This window comes from Falco naumanni, chromosome 6 (assembly GCF_017639655.2).
Source record: "Falco naumanni isolate bFalNau1 chromosome 6, bFalNau1.pat, whole genome shotgun sequence".
Lineage (NCBI taxonomy): Eukaryota > Metazoa > Chordata > Aves > Falconiformes > Falconidae > Falco > Falco naumanni.
The window spans coordinates 36,965,140-36,979,736 of record NC_054059.1 but is presented as its reverse complement, the minus strand read 5'-3'; the positions used below and the strand labels follow the sequence as shown (position 1 = coordinate 36,979,736).

At 42.0% G+C, this 14,597-nt stretch overlaps 1 protein-coding gene across 3 annotated transcripts; it reads left to right on the top strand.

The window, feature by feature from the left end:
- Positions 1–140: 140 nt before the first annotated feature.
- On the top strand, positions 141–10,672 carry LOC121090609 (WD repeat and coiled-coil-containing protein). Of its 3 annotated transcripts, XM_040599312.1 has the most exons (5): positions 141–930; positions 1,138–1,176; positions 3,280–5,162; positions 7,825–7,942; positions 10,054–10,672. In XM_040599312.1, exons 3-5 carry the CDS (start codon positions 3,300–3,302, stop codon positions 10,323–10,325), a joined length of 2,253 nt encoding a protein of 750 aa, XP_040455246.1. In that variant the 5' UTR covers positions 141–930; positions 1,138–1,176; positions 3,280–3,299; the 3' UTR covers positions 10,326–10,672. The 3 variants fall into 3 exon arrangements, with proteins under 3 accessions (XP_040455246.1, XP_040455245.1, XP_040455247.1); XM_040599311.1 differs by lacking the exon at positions 1,138–1,176; XM_040599313.1 differs by lacking the exons at positions 141–930; positions 1,138–1,176 and adding an exon at positions 951–1,010.
- Positions 10,673–14,597: the final 3,925 nt, after the last annotated feature.

Sequence of the window (14,597 nt, the reverse complement as noted above, 5' to 3'; positions counted from 1 at the left end):
CGGCACAGCCGAGCGCCGCGCTCCGCTGTACGGCTGCGGGGACCGCCTTGCCAGAGCCGGGCCGAGCTGCCGGGCGGGGGAGGCTGCTGGCTGTGGCGGGGAGGAGAAGGAGCGGGCGGGCCGCTGGGGGAGGTGAGGAATATCGGTGCGGGCGGGGACGCGCAGAGAGCCGGCGGTCGCTTGGTGCGGCGGGTGGTACGCGGGGGAAGCGCCGCGGCGGCGGGTTTGGGCGCTCTACTCTAGTCCCCCTGCCCTACCGCGCTGGCGGCTGCCGGCGGAGGATCCTCCGCAGCGTCTCCTCGCCCCCCCGCCGCCTGCCCAGAGGGGCTGGGGCCGGCCGCCGTGTTTCCCCGAGCATCCCGGCCTGCCTGCAGGGCTGTGGCCGTGACACCTGCCTCGGGCAGCTCGGCCTTTGCCGGGGCGGGGCGGGCGGGAGGCCGTGCAGCGAGGCCCGGAGGGGCTGCCCGGGGTTGAGGGGGTGGCTGGCGGGAGCCCCGGCCGTGGCAGCGCGCCTCGACGCCCCCAGTGCCATGGCCTGCGCCGCTGGCCACCTCGGTGGCCAAGGGCCGGGGCATGAGGCGGCTGGGGCTCGGTGTCCGGGGTGTGAGGTGGCTGTAGGCTGGGGCATGAGGCAGCTGGGGTGCGGTGGCCGAGGGCCGGGGCATGAGGTGACCAGGGCGCGGTGGCCGAGGGCCAGGGTTTAAGGTGGCTGGGGTGCAGTGGTCAAGGGCTGGGGCGTAGTGGCCGAGGGCCAGGGCGTGAGGTGGCCGGGGTGCGGTGACCAGTGCGTGTCTTTGCTGCTTTTGCTTTTCCAGGTCCGCTGGGGAAAGCGTCAGCCATCTCTTGCACCACAGGCAGCTGCCCAGATGGTCCAGGAGGCTTAGGGTCTTAGCGCATCTTATGAGGCACATTGTCATCTCCCTTCCATTAGTAAGTGTTGCCCGGCAGTGGACGTGCGGTTCAGAATGCTAAAGAACGAGCAGCTCATGGCGGTTGCTTAAGGGATTGAGGTGGGTTGTGCTGGAGCTTGAGGAGAGCCAGGCAGGTGGTGAAGTTGATTGGGAAGTATCTTGAGTGCTCTCTTGCTGTGTACTTAAACTTATCCCTGACAGACATTTACTTAATTGGCTCTTACAGGTTATGAAATTAATGGAGTGCCTTCTCCTCCTGTCCAAGGTAACCTGCTTCAATGCTTAGTTTGTTAGAATTTTTCCTTAATAACTGACGTAAATCTCCTTTGTTGAAACTAAGCTGATTATTATCTTGCGCTATGCAGAGTAGGTGTGAACAATGGCTCAGTGTTCTCTTGTCAGCAGACTGGTGGGTGTCTGCAAGTTTTCGCTCACAATCTTCTCCAAAGTGAGTGAACCCACTTCCCATGTTTCTCTGGTCCCTGAGCTCTGTTAAGCATTTCTGTCATCCTTGGACTCTTAAATGCAGGACTAGGTGCAGTACTCCAGTCAAGATACTGTTAGCTCTGAGGAAGTGGGGTAATTACCTTCCTTGTGTATGGCATCCCTCTTAAAAACATTCCAGAATGATACTGTCTTATTTGGCAGCATTCTCACATTACTGAAATACTCCATTTATGATCCACTGCAAGCCAGATCCTTTTTTGCTATACTGCTACCCAGGGGATTACTCCTGGAGAGGTACCCATGTTGCGAGTTTCTTTTTTCTGTACTCAGTATTTTACTTTGCACTTGTTAGTTCGAGAAGAAGTTATCTTGATCATTATAACATAACTTTTTCTACCTAATTTTAGTCTCTGAAATCTGCTTTTTCAATTCTCTTCCTCCAAGTTTGAGGTCATCCACAAATAGTTAATTAAACTATTGAGTGGTGCCAGGCCCTGCACATTATGATAAACTCTTCCAGTTTGACAATTTGACTTTCTCAAACACTTTCTTCTTGGTTTTCATGTTTCCTGCTAATCCTGCAACTTGTTCTGTGCCATAGCGTTGCAGCCGAGCCATATCTTGTGGAGAATCCTAAGTGAGGAATCCATCAATTCCTTTGAATTGGCTTCTGTGCACACTGTAGGGGTTGCTCACAGCTCAGCAACTGGAAACATGTGTAAAATCCTGAACCCTTCTGAAGTTTCAGTGCCTTGCATATGGCTTCTGGATGTCCCAGACACCTGGTTACAGGTTACGGAGAGTAATGATTGCTGCCAGTTTCCTATTCTCCCTCTTGAAGCTGTTACGTGATGTAGAGACAACTGGAAAAGGCTTCTCTTGAGACATCAAGCAAATCCCATAACTGTTTTTCAAAAATAGCAGAATGAAGGTTTTACATGGTTTTATTTCCTACCTGTAAAACAGTATTTTTTAGTTTGTAGGACACTGAAAGTAAGTACTCCTAAAGCAATATCCAAATGGTAAAAATGTGTCCAGAATTACTGCAGATACATTTTCAATTCCTTTTTTTTAAATATATGTATATTTTTGGATGGATATTCAGGTACGTGGAAATGCCAGTCTGCAGGTATAGTCAGCTGCCAACTGCTTTCATCCTTTCTACCCAACAAACAGTAGTGAGCTACAAGGTGCTTTGCAAACTTTGACAAAAAGGTGCTGAATCACTTAGGAAAAGAAAAAAAGGTGATCGCTGCATTAGAGGATGTTGAAGATAGTGAGTCATTCATGTGCTCTCATAGTGTAGCTCATGCCTGAGGTAGATGAGCCTGTCACCTCCTATGTTCCAAGTTCTTTTAAATTCTTTTCTCATTTGTTTCCTCAGAAAAATCTGCTTTGGTCCTAACTTTCTTCAAAATTGCATTTGCGTTTTTAGAGAACTTTCTGGAATAACCTTACAAATGCTGTTCTCACCCACTTAATTCAGGATCAGATTTATAGATAATATGTTAATGCTTGGTTATACTTGTAAGGGATTACTTTATCTGATCACGAATGGTCCGTCAAGCTGAGAGCGAGAGGCAGTATTTTGAAATTTTTTAATACTGAACTCATTTGAAAATATTCTGAGAAGCAGCAAACTGTTGATTAGAATGAAAGAACTGGTCTTGTGATGAAAATGCATCAGACCAAGCCTATGTAAACAGGAAAGTTTCTTTCTCTTAAAATCGCATTTCACTCTGGAAATATCATAAAAAATTCTAGGTTTGGGGATTAGGCATTAGGTGAACATTATGTATATGTTGACTTCACTGGAAGGAAGAGTCCGGCATTGGCAGGGTCATAAGCTTAATAATTGTACAGGTATTGTTCTCTCTCTTCTACAATAATTTTTTTTTTCTTTTCATTCTAATTTGTTTAGATGTCTCGTGTTAAAAAGTCATGGAGCTAGGAAAGGCGAAGCTTCTGAGAACTGGCCTTAATGCCTTATACCAAGCAATTCACCCTGTGCATGGTATTGCCTGGACAGATGGGAAACAGGTGATACTAACTTCTTTACACCTTCATAATGGAGAACCAAAATTTGGCGACTCGAGTGTTGTCGGTCAGTTTGAACATGTCCATGGACTCTACTGGGGCCCGTGTCCCCCTGATGCCCCAGCTCTGCTTGCTGTTCAACATAAAAAGCATATCACCATTTGGCAGCTCTGTTTTAATGTTACAGAAAGAAATAAGCTCTTAGTTTCTCAGATATGCGACATCAGCGAGCCTTTTCCAGTGCTCCCCCAAGGCTGCGTGTGGCATCCGAAGAAGGAGATCTTGGCTGTGCTCACTACACGGGATGCCTCTGTCTTACACTCTGTTCATCTCAACAACTCCAGAATTAAAGCAGATATTAAAGGCAGTGGTCTCATCCACTGTGCTTGTTGGACAAAGGAAGGCAATCGCTTTGTAGTGGGAGTAGGCAGTGCCCTTCATTCTTATATTTGGGATGATGTTCAGAAAACATTGACTGCTTGTTCTTTTTGCCCAATCTTTGATGTGGGAGGCTACATCTGTGCTTTGGAAGCTACTCTGAATTTCCAAGTTGCTGTTGCCACTGAGCTTCCTCTAGACAAGATCTGTGGCTTAAATGCTGGTGTTGCGTTTGAAGTTCCAGCAAGCATTGAAACAGAGTCCTTCCCCTCGCAGTCCAGCTTATGCGGTGAGGAAGAGTATGCCATGGATGGGGGGAAAAAGGCAGTGGACTGTGAGAAGCCCTTGTCTGTTGTTACATCTCCTGTGGATCTAACTCACATACTTTCTAGCAAGCAGGGTGCTGATTCCAGTTCTCTTCTTCATCTGAGGCCCAAAGACTACCTAACGGGAAGTGGGCAAGATTCTTCACATCTCATCTTGGTGACTTTTGAAAGAAAGGTTACCTCTACCAAAAAAGTTAGCATCCCGGGCATTCTGGTTCCTGATATAATGGCTTTTGACCCCAAAACGCAAACTGTGTCAGTTGCCTCCAATACTTGTAACATTATTTTAGTCTATTCACTGACTTCATCCAATTTACCCAATATTCAACAAATTCAGCTAGAGAAAAATGAGAAGCCAAAGGGTTTGTGCTTCTTGACCAATAAATTGTTACTGATACTGGTTGGAAGACAAAAATTCACTGACCCTGCATTTCTTCCCTCTTCAAGATCAGACAAATATATGATCCGATTGATGATTAAGGAACTAATATTTGAAATGGGTCCTTCACCACCTGCATCAGTTAATGGGAGCTCCAACTTGAACCTTTCAAACATATCTCATGAATACTCTACAGATGTTCACCCTCTCAGCCGCGGGCTCTTGATACCAGATCGTGCTGCCATTCAATCCCCTACCAGCAGAAGAAAGCTCATTGAAGAAATTAAGAGTCCTGTTTATGAACAAAGCTTGTTGTTGAACATGAATGACCTTAAAGATAAGAAGATTTCTGTGAGTTTCCCACAAGCTGCTGAGTCTCTTGATGCTGAACCAGTTAATCGGACTGTGGCACAGTGTGCCACATCACTGGCATTTTCTAACAAGCCAGCGTCTCCAAAAAGGCAGGCAGATGCAGCTTCCAAAATACCAAATTCTTACAAGAATAACCTATTAAGTGAAAAGGAGGCAAGTTACTTTACAAAAAATATAGAAAAACTGTCTGATAACTTCACAGAATTACAGCGTCATCTCTGTGAATTAACTGAGCTGCTAAAATCTGGGAAGAGAAATCTTCCAGTGTACCCATCTTCTCAGGAACCCACTTTTATTAACATCACCTGCCAGGTAATTTTAGTATTAGAAGCCTTAATGATAAAATCTGTTTGTGGATGTGTGTTCTTTGTACAGATTTAAAACATGGACTCTTGTCAGATTGTTGTGCACAGGAAGGGTGACATCCTGTGAATGTTTAGTACGTGCAAATTCGATACATAGGAATGATCTCACTGCATGCAGGTGAAACCGATAGGAGTCTTACTTACACTTACTTAGGCTTTACGTAAGCCTGGCTTGTTTTTGTTGTCCTTCCCTACTCTTCCTGTAATTGTATCTCAGTCCCTATTTACAGTTCTTTTAGAACCTACATATTTGTATTTTTCTCTGAGGGAGATAAATTGAGGGAAATATTTTAAAAAAATTTTCAGCTAAACTAATGTATCTAGATTTATTGCCGTTTTGGATGGATGCTGTGGTAGTGCTTTCAGTCTTGCACAGCTGTCTGTACGAATGGTAAAAACAGCATTTAGGGAAAAAAAAGGCTGTTGCTATGTAATGGTCAATAGGATTAGATTTCCATCCTGTTCCTGCAGGTTGGACTAACGTTAGAAGTCCCGTTACTCTGCAGGCTTTTAGTGTTTTTAAAGCGATGTAATACTCAGGAATGTGTAGCTCCCTGTCCCCACCTCGTGCTGGGCTGAACTCTTGGCTCTGACTCCCACAGCCATACCTTCTCCTTCTGCACAGAGGCTGCTGGGGCTCCAGAGGACCCTCGCCTGACAGTTCAGTTGCAGAATTAAAGACTTGTATGAAGTTCTGGGAAGGTTATGTTTATCCTAGGCAACTTCTGAAGCCGCCTGTTTAGAAATCTAGACCAGTGAAAATTTCCAGATGTGGGAATTGGTATGAATCTCCCAGCCTCCTGGGAGGACAACTGAAATAATGGACATGGAAAAAAAGAAAAAAAACAACAAAAAAGCTTTGGCTCTGAAACTGAAATGTTGCTAATTAGTATTGAGAGCACCATCTGATAAGGAAAGAGATCCTTAGGACCTTGAAAGATAATTCCATTAACATAGCTTAAAAATGGGTTTAAAAACAAATTTCACATGAAAGACACTTTATTGGCTGAAAGAAGGCACTTCCAAATCTCATGCTAGAGAGTGTTAAGTTACCTGATTATCAAAACATGGCATAAATCTACTAGGTGTCTTCTAGAATTCAGATTAATAAACCTTAGTCAATATCAAAAGTAATTTAAACTGCCATTTTCCTTATAGTAAGTTCTTATTTTTCAGCTTTGTTATTGCAAAAAAAATATTCTCTTCTTCTGTAGCATTGAACTCTTAGGTCCTAGATCATACACTCTTACTCTCTTCACTGTTTTCCATTGTAAACATTTAATAATAACAATTTAATTTCTCTAGCACTCTTAAATCTTAAATGTATATGGGGCATTACTCTGAAAGTTTCTCTTAGCAAGTCTGGTGTCTTATCTGAGGTTTTTATTTAGAAGCCTGCTTTAATTTGAGATAGCACAAATTTTTGTTATGTTTTTATATTCAGCTGTCTTTTTACATATAGTTTGAAACAGAGTTAAATATCGTCTTGTCTTGGTATTCCAAGAGCTAGATTAACTACCCTTGCGTGGGGGTGCTTCGCAAATTAAGGTAATGCTACAATTTTACCTATTTTGATCACCGATGATTTATGGTAAGAAAAGCTTTGGAATTAAAGTGACGTGACATTGGGAAGTCTGGCAGAAAATACTGTGGTTTAACTATTCAGAAATCCTGAACAGGCAAACAGGGATCCTCACCTCGTGTGCTGAGCCCTGATTGTTTCGCTACTGCCCAGGTTACTAGCTGTATTTTAGAAAATGCTGAGGAAACCCAACATGGCCCAAATAAGCAGTGCCTTTGAGAGGGCAGAGTTTATTGGTGCAGGGGGCAGAGAGCATGTGTGCACCTCCAACCTCCCCTCTACCGTACACCCTCCTCGCGGGTGGATGGGTCCCTCCACAGCATGGAAAAGGAGTGAGAATTTACTTCATCCTGTTTTTGTCACGACCCAGAGACGTTATCAAGGCTTCCCTGGGAAGCGACATGGTTGCGTGAGTTTTATCCTGTGCAGAGAGAGTTTGTAGTTTTGGTAACAAATGATATTTTGTAGGTTTAAAAAGTGCTTTGCTCTGCCTTGTGGGGGTTATTCTTTGAAGATGCTTTTTGGATTTTAAGGCTTGGGTCAGGGATGGTCGGAGGTGAGACAAACAAGCCCTTCTGATTTGTTAGTCTATTCCTCGTCCCAAACTTTCGTGGGCAGGAGTTCTCACCTCTTCTTAAGTTGTGGATCAGGGTGGGGAGGATGGAAAACCTTTACAGGCTCCCCAGGAAAATGACCCTCACAGGTGATAGGATGAGTCTCAGGATTTCACCGTGGATGAAGCTCGTGGTTTCTCCAGCAGCAGCGTATGTATGATTTGCTCTCCTGTTACTCTGACATACGCTGGATTAGCACAGTTACTTGCTGCTATCACTTACAGACTGTTACTTTGAGAGCTGAGACTTCAGAGTATAAATCTTGCAAATGGTTCTGAACGAATGTAGCATTTGACTTTCTGTAAATGATGTGGTTGAAGGCCTGTCTGTGATACTGTTTTGATTAATGCTATTTTGACATCTCTGCTTAAATATACAGCACAGTATCTAATGATTGTGTCTTGAATTTACAGAAGCAGCTTTCCAGAAGTGATTCAGATGAAAGACGAGCTGTTATTCTTTGTGGTGGTAAACTCCGTCTAAATATAGTCCAGCAGATATTCAATCTCTCTCTTGTAGAAATGCAACATGGTACGTTGTAATTATCCAATAATACAAACACTTTAAACACATGCAACATTCTCGGTGAGCATAATCCCATCTGGGAGAAAACCAAATAAAAAATAATGAAAGATCATTAATAAAAGTTTGCTAATCTGTTTTATAACATAAAGGTTATTCTCTGGGCTTTTACTGAGAAAAATCTCTACATTATAAAAGAAATGAGCAAACTTTTACATATTGATACCCCCCTTATCAAGCTGCTAGTTATACAGGAAAATTACTGTCACCCAGTATTTTACTTATATTTTCAGCTATTCTAAACAGAGAAGTCTGAGTGATGAGGAGGTTAGAGTTGACTGGTGGTTTTGGAATAAAGGTTTCTATATTTTAATCTGTAGTTCCAACATCTGGTCTCCTTCAAGAAATGCTACAGTTTTTTATAAACACAAAAGTAGCCCTGTAAATTTTACCAGTGCGTTTCGCTTCAGTTTTTGCTGTGAAGAAAACTACCTGCCATACTGCTGTCATCTCCACTGTTACCTGCTTATCCTATGCACATCCTGTGTTGTCAATTCTAAGGGTCTTACCTTTGGCAAAGGTAGAAAACATATTTTTGGGGTATGATCTCTCGCTACTACAGATACCCTCTGTACTATATTCCAGTTACTGGCCTACCGTGTCTGCTGCCTGCCTGCTTGCAGATTTCTGAGTAACTATCCCAAAGCTTTAAGGCTGCTGTTTTTACCACTGTGCAAGTTTTATTTTTCTTTAAGTAGTTGTTGGAATATGTTTAGTATTCCAATACCTAGATAAAGCTGTACTTGGGTAATTCACTAGCAACTGAATCTTGTAAATGTTCTTACCACTATCTTAGGTTAGTTGAGCAGTTTTCCTATTGCAGGCTCAGTTACCTGCATTGAAACACAGTGACTTTTTGAATTTAATTTTAATTTAATGTTGTGGCACAGCCCACAAATGTGTGATATACCCAGTGACAACAGCAGGCAGTTTGGTAGATAGTGATCTCTTAATTTTTCAGACTGGAATGTTATTTTGAGCTATAGGATTTCAACAACTTTTCTTTCTGGCAAGAAAAATATCCCCATTACCTGCATTAGTTTCAACTTCTCATTTTTAGCTTAAAAATGTAAACTTGACAGAATTGGTTGCCTGGGAATGAGTAATCATCGTGCATATGACTAACCTTACTAGATAAATTTTTAAAGCAAACAGTGTTATAATAGGTTTATTTATTAATTTTACAAATATTACTAGATAAATGGGCAAAGTAGGAGTGGTATTTTCAAAATCTTAAATTGTATTTATTTTGAAGTTTGGTCCAAATGAGATATTAAGCCAAAAGATTAAAGGGTTGCATGCTTTTAGGCTACAGTCTTCTCATGACCTTACTTGTGACATGAAGTTACATAATGTAAATTTACAAACAGCTGGAAATGTTTTCTCTGAATTCCCTCACCCCTCACGAGCTCTATTTTATTTCTTCATCAACTTAATGAATACAAGTACAGAGATTTTCTCATTTATATGAATTGGTAGAAGTCAGTGTTTTGGTTTCGGTAAGCAACTTCAAATTGTAAAAATAATGCTAATGGTGATGTGAAGTCAAACAGCAAATGGGCCTGAGACATGGGGTTTGTACAGCATAGTAGAGTGTTTCTTCCTTATATTTACTGGAATTAATTATATTGAAATTACATAATAGAAGCAGTTTCTAAATTGTTTTTATGATATTAATTTGTCGTTGAATTTCATAAATTTCTGCTTTTTACAGTATCTGCACAGCTTAAGCACCGTGAAGTAGCTTATGAATATCTTAATTAAAAACAAGTCTGGATGCTTATGAATTCTGTTCAGAATTTCAACCCTCCTTCTTTGAAGCACGCATTTATTATAGTCTCATCCCCCAGTGGCAGAACTGGTCAGAAAGCTGTTTTGCATAGTTGTATGTCCTTTATTTTTAAGATTATACAACCTATATCTCCTCATACTTCTTTTTTTTTCTAGAAAAACTGTGAACATGCAGAAGCATTTAATTTTAATTTTAGGGAAACGTTTAGTGTCTTAAACATATCTAATTACAGGAAATCTGATAAACAGACATTTATGTATCTTCACAGGTTCATCTTGGATTGTTCTCACAGCAGACAGCGATGGCTTTGTTCCGTTAATGTTTACATCCACGCAGGAGATAGTCGTAAGAGATGCCAGTATGAAAGGCCACAGTGCTCTTTCTTCCAAAACCTTGGACATCATCAGTTCTACAGAAGGGTGTAGACCCGCATCTTCTGAACGTCTGGATATCACGAGTTCTTTGGAAGTTCTCAGAGACTGCTCCTCTAAGACTTTAGGTGGCACCAGTCCTTCAGAACAGCCCAGCAGTAAAATGTAAATTTTGACAGTGATTTTGTACTGCCTGTCTTATGATGGGAGACTTTTAAATTTACTGTGTAGGTCTGCAAATTCTAAACAAGTCTGTCTCAACTATTGGAGTTTCATAATTTTTTTTGTTACATATCACTGCAAATTATTTCATCCTTGGAAATTAACTTCTTTTTTTTTTTATACTGAGCAGTGTTTTTTAAATATGCCTCTTGCGGTATAGACCAGGTCTTTGTATCAGTGGTTGAAAACAGGTGTTCTTACAAGCTTCCAAGCTAAAATTTCCATCTCTGTCTTTAATATGTTGGTGGTTTTAGATGATACTAAACTTGCATAATAAAGGAATCCTTGAAAACACTGCTTTGTCCCCCATTTCCTCACTTCTGTCAAAGCCTGAAATATTATGCTGTTGTTATTTAGAAACAGTACCTGCGGAAGCGTGGGTGTTTTTACAGTGGTGTTACTGAGGATGTCAGCACTACTTTAGGTACCTGGAACCTGGGACAAAGTATGATTGTGGGGGGTATGCGTAGTGTGTAGAAGCCAGACGCTTTCCCCTCCTGCAGCCACCAGTAACGCCTCTCTGTGGCTGTCACATGCCATGTTTTGTGGTGGGTTGAGCCCAGCTGGCAGCTGAGCCCCGACCCAGCTGCTCACTCGTTCCCCAGTGCAGGACAGGGAGGGAATTGGAAGAGCAAAAGCAGGAACAACTCCTGGGTTGAGATAAGGACAGTTTAATAGTAAATCAGAAGCTTGTGTGGGAAAGTGAAGCAAAATAAGGAGTTTATTCAGTACATTCTATCGGTTCAGCAGCTTAGGGGAAGGAAAGGCTTCATTGTGTGTAATGGTTACTTGGGAAAACAAGTGCCATAACGCTGAATGCCCTCCCCTTTCCCACAACGTACTGCTGAGGAGGGTGCTGTATGGCATGGGATATCCCTCTGGGGGCAGCTGTCCCAGCTGGGTCCCCTCCCACCTCCTCGTGCACCCCCAGCCTGCGTGCCAGCAGGACAGAGCAGGAAAAGAGAAAGCCTTGGCGCTGTGCCAGCACTGCTCAGCCACAGCCAAACCATCGGTGTGTTGCCAGCACTGCTTTGGTCACAGATCCAATGTACCCAACAGGCCACGATGAAGAAGAGAAACTCCATCCCAGCCAGACCCAGTACGTGGCTATAGGCATAAAATTACTTCAGTTACATTTGAATAACTAGATGTGCAAGTTAATACTTCTAAACGTGTCTTGTTTCCCTGTTACCTTTGAAACAATACTGTTAGTATTAACAACATTGCCTTAAATACCTCTGCTTTAATTTTCAAAGCTAATACCTGCTGAACGGGCAGAGGGGATGTCTGATAACCCATCACCTTGAGAACATCCAATCGAAAGGCTGACAGAAGAATATGTTCTATGGGCTTTGTACTGAAAGAGAGAAACTGCAAAGGTGAAATGTCGAAAACAGCACAAGTTTATGTAGCATGGATTGCAGCGCTGAGGAAAAGACAGTAATCCAAGATTGCCACCCATAAAATTAAAGCATGATAACATTAAGCAGTTTATCAAGCTTTCACAGTGGCACTTACTGCGTGAGAAGGAATGAAGTGACTAGATTATAGAATTGGAGCAGCTGTCTCAGGACTAATATAATCTCTCTTTTTTTTTTTTTTTTTAATCGCCTGTTTGGAAATTTGGCCACTGTCAGAAAATCATCTGTCCACAAAATACAGTATTAAACATACAACATTAGCAAAAGCTGCAAAGAACACTCAGTGTTGTGTGGTGTAACTAGAAGTTAACAGCTTTGGATGAACAGGAGAGAAGGAAAACAGGTAAATAACTTGGTGATCATGGACTTCAACCTGTACATGAAGTGTGTGTCTGTTCTCAGTAACTGCCACTGTTGTTTAATTGGGAGGTGGTCAACGATCACCGTTACTCCTACCAGAAGCCATTGCATTCAGAACCTTGGTGCTGGAGGCATGTTCAAAGCACCCAGGCTGGGTACTGGGGATGGTCCATGTTTCTTCTCAGCCACCTGACGGTCCTTTTCTGCACCAGTTCCTGGTTTCATCATCCCACTAACCCACAGGAGAGGGTTAGGGCTGAGTGCTCTTGGCTCTGCAGGAAACCTCTGCCACCTACACTGGCCCGTTCACCTTGAGAGCATGCCTTGAACTGCACATGCCTCAAATGCTGCTCCTATAATTTCATTATGCAGCCAGTGTCTAAAAATTAGCTGCTTATTCTGGAATTATTACCTATTTGTATAATTTCTAGACCGACGAAAGACAGCATCTCCCACCAGAAGTGTGCTCAGTCTCAGGTTTGTAGGACTCTTCCACCTCCCCAGGTGGGCACCGGGAGCTACATGCGTGCAGGGCACTGCCGTGTCAGGCAACTAGAGGAGACACAGCAAGTAGAAGTCATCCACTGAAACCTGGTAATAGATTGGTCAAGGGATTACGTTAGTTCTCCACAGTGTGTTATGTGCATGTGGACAAACACTGCATTTGAAATATAAGCCTAGGAATCTTAGAACAATTAAATTCTCACATTAAGAGAATTGCTTATTTCTAATCAAGAAGTCATTTCTAAACCTATGGGCTGGTCTGCACCAAAGCTGAAAATTACACAAACGGCTGGATAGCTGAAGATGTATCAAGCATAATACTAATGGTAACGAAACTTTCCTTTTCAATGCTGAAAACTTTGGAGAGGGACATGCGAGCAGTTGGAAGTCACCATGGTGTAACACAGGGTGCTGAGTCCGGGAACTAGCAGAATCTGCCACTGAGAACGTTGGTGTCTTGCTAAGATACCATTGGTAAATTAAGTACTTCTCCTATTTCAGCTGAACTGTAGTACGGGTTAGTAATAACCTTTTGTATAGGTTATGTGAGGCATAATGCTACAAGTGTATTACCCAGTATTATTTATTAATATATTTAGTGGGATAACCAGCTTACTACTTCTAGACAGTTCATCAAAAGGCTTAGAAAAGATTACACTAACCATCCCCCCTCCCCCAAACTTTAGAGATTTTCAACTTTGTTTCAATTAACACCTCTCATCTGAAAAAAAAAAAAAAAAAAGAGAGAGAAAAAGAGTGAAGAAACTAGTGCAAAATTGATTAAAGCCATTATCATACTCATGTGCAGCGTTACTTACTGTCAGGACAACTTCAGGCTCACTCCTGCTGTATAAAAGCATGACTTCTGGGAGATGCATTTGAAGGGGAGTTCCTAATTCACCTGGGTTTAAGTCTTTTTCTGAGTTTAGTTTCTGTTGCAGCCAATTTCCCCGCATCCACTGTAGCTGTAGGTGCTACAAGTTGATACTGTGATGGTGAGGAATGGTGTGACTGAGGTTCCTGAGCTTGGGGATGGGGACACATACGACATGGGAGATAAAAAGCCCTTGCTGCAATTTCCTTGATCTTGAAGGGATGTCGTTACACTCAGGTTTATGTCCAGAAATGCACAGCTAATGGTTTTCAAAATCTCTTTGATTAAATGTTATTACAAAAAAAAATATTTTCATGTGTTCTCTTTTCATTTAATTTTCTTTTACTGAAACTTCTGATGGTTCTTAATTGAACGTGGATTTTGTTCAAATCCGTACAAAGAAAGCCTGTGCTCTCAGTGCCTTTGAAAAAGATAAAACCTTAAATGAATCTTTTTCATCTCAAAGTAGAGGCTTCTATTCTATTTAAAATGTCCCCAAATTTTTAAAGATGAATTAACATTCATAAACGAGGTAATAATGCGAATGTTCTTTTATCTGTTGCATTCTTTAGGTCTAAAAGCAACCACTAAAAGAACTTGCAACGTGATTCTATCATTTAAACCTTATTAAAATAAAAAAGTACAACAAAACTACTGTTTCAATGTCACAAAAATGAATTAGCCTGGGATAATGTGAGTTTCCTCATAAGCGCATTTTCAGCTGTACACATTGCTATGCTGGTTGTACACTAATATGGTCATTATATATAATGTGTCTAATTGTCATGTGTAGTTAACTTCTTACTTCTATCTTCCAATAAATCTTCTAATTACAGGTATTATCCATATGCTCCATGAAACGTATCTGGAATGTCTTTCAGCATTATCGTGTTCTTCATACGTTTACCATTCCTAACCCTGCCACAGTAGCACTGAGCTGGCAGAAGATGGGCTCCACAGGGCCTGAGCGATCGGTCCTTCCTCACCATCCACAGCAGAGAGCAGCAAAAACGAGGACAAAGCTGAAGGGCATAGCTGAAATTCATAGTCTTGTCTAACA

Coding starts and splice junctions, on each gene's coding strand:
- LOC121090609 (XM_040599311.1), top strand. CDS start 3,300: ATGGAGCTAGGAAAGGCGAAGCTTCTGAGAACTGGCCTTAATGCCTTA. Junction 5,163..7,824: donor TTATTAACATCACCTGCCAG/GTAATTTTAGTA, acceptor TTGAATTTACAG/AAGCAGCTTTCCAGAAGTGA. Junction 7,943..10,053: donor TCTTGTAGAAATGCAACATG/GTACGTTGTAAT, acceptor GTATCTTCACAG/GTTCATCTTGGATTGTTCTC.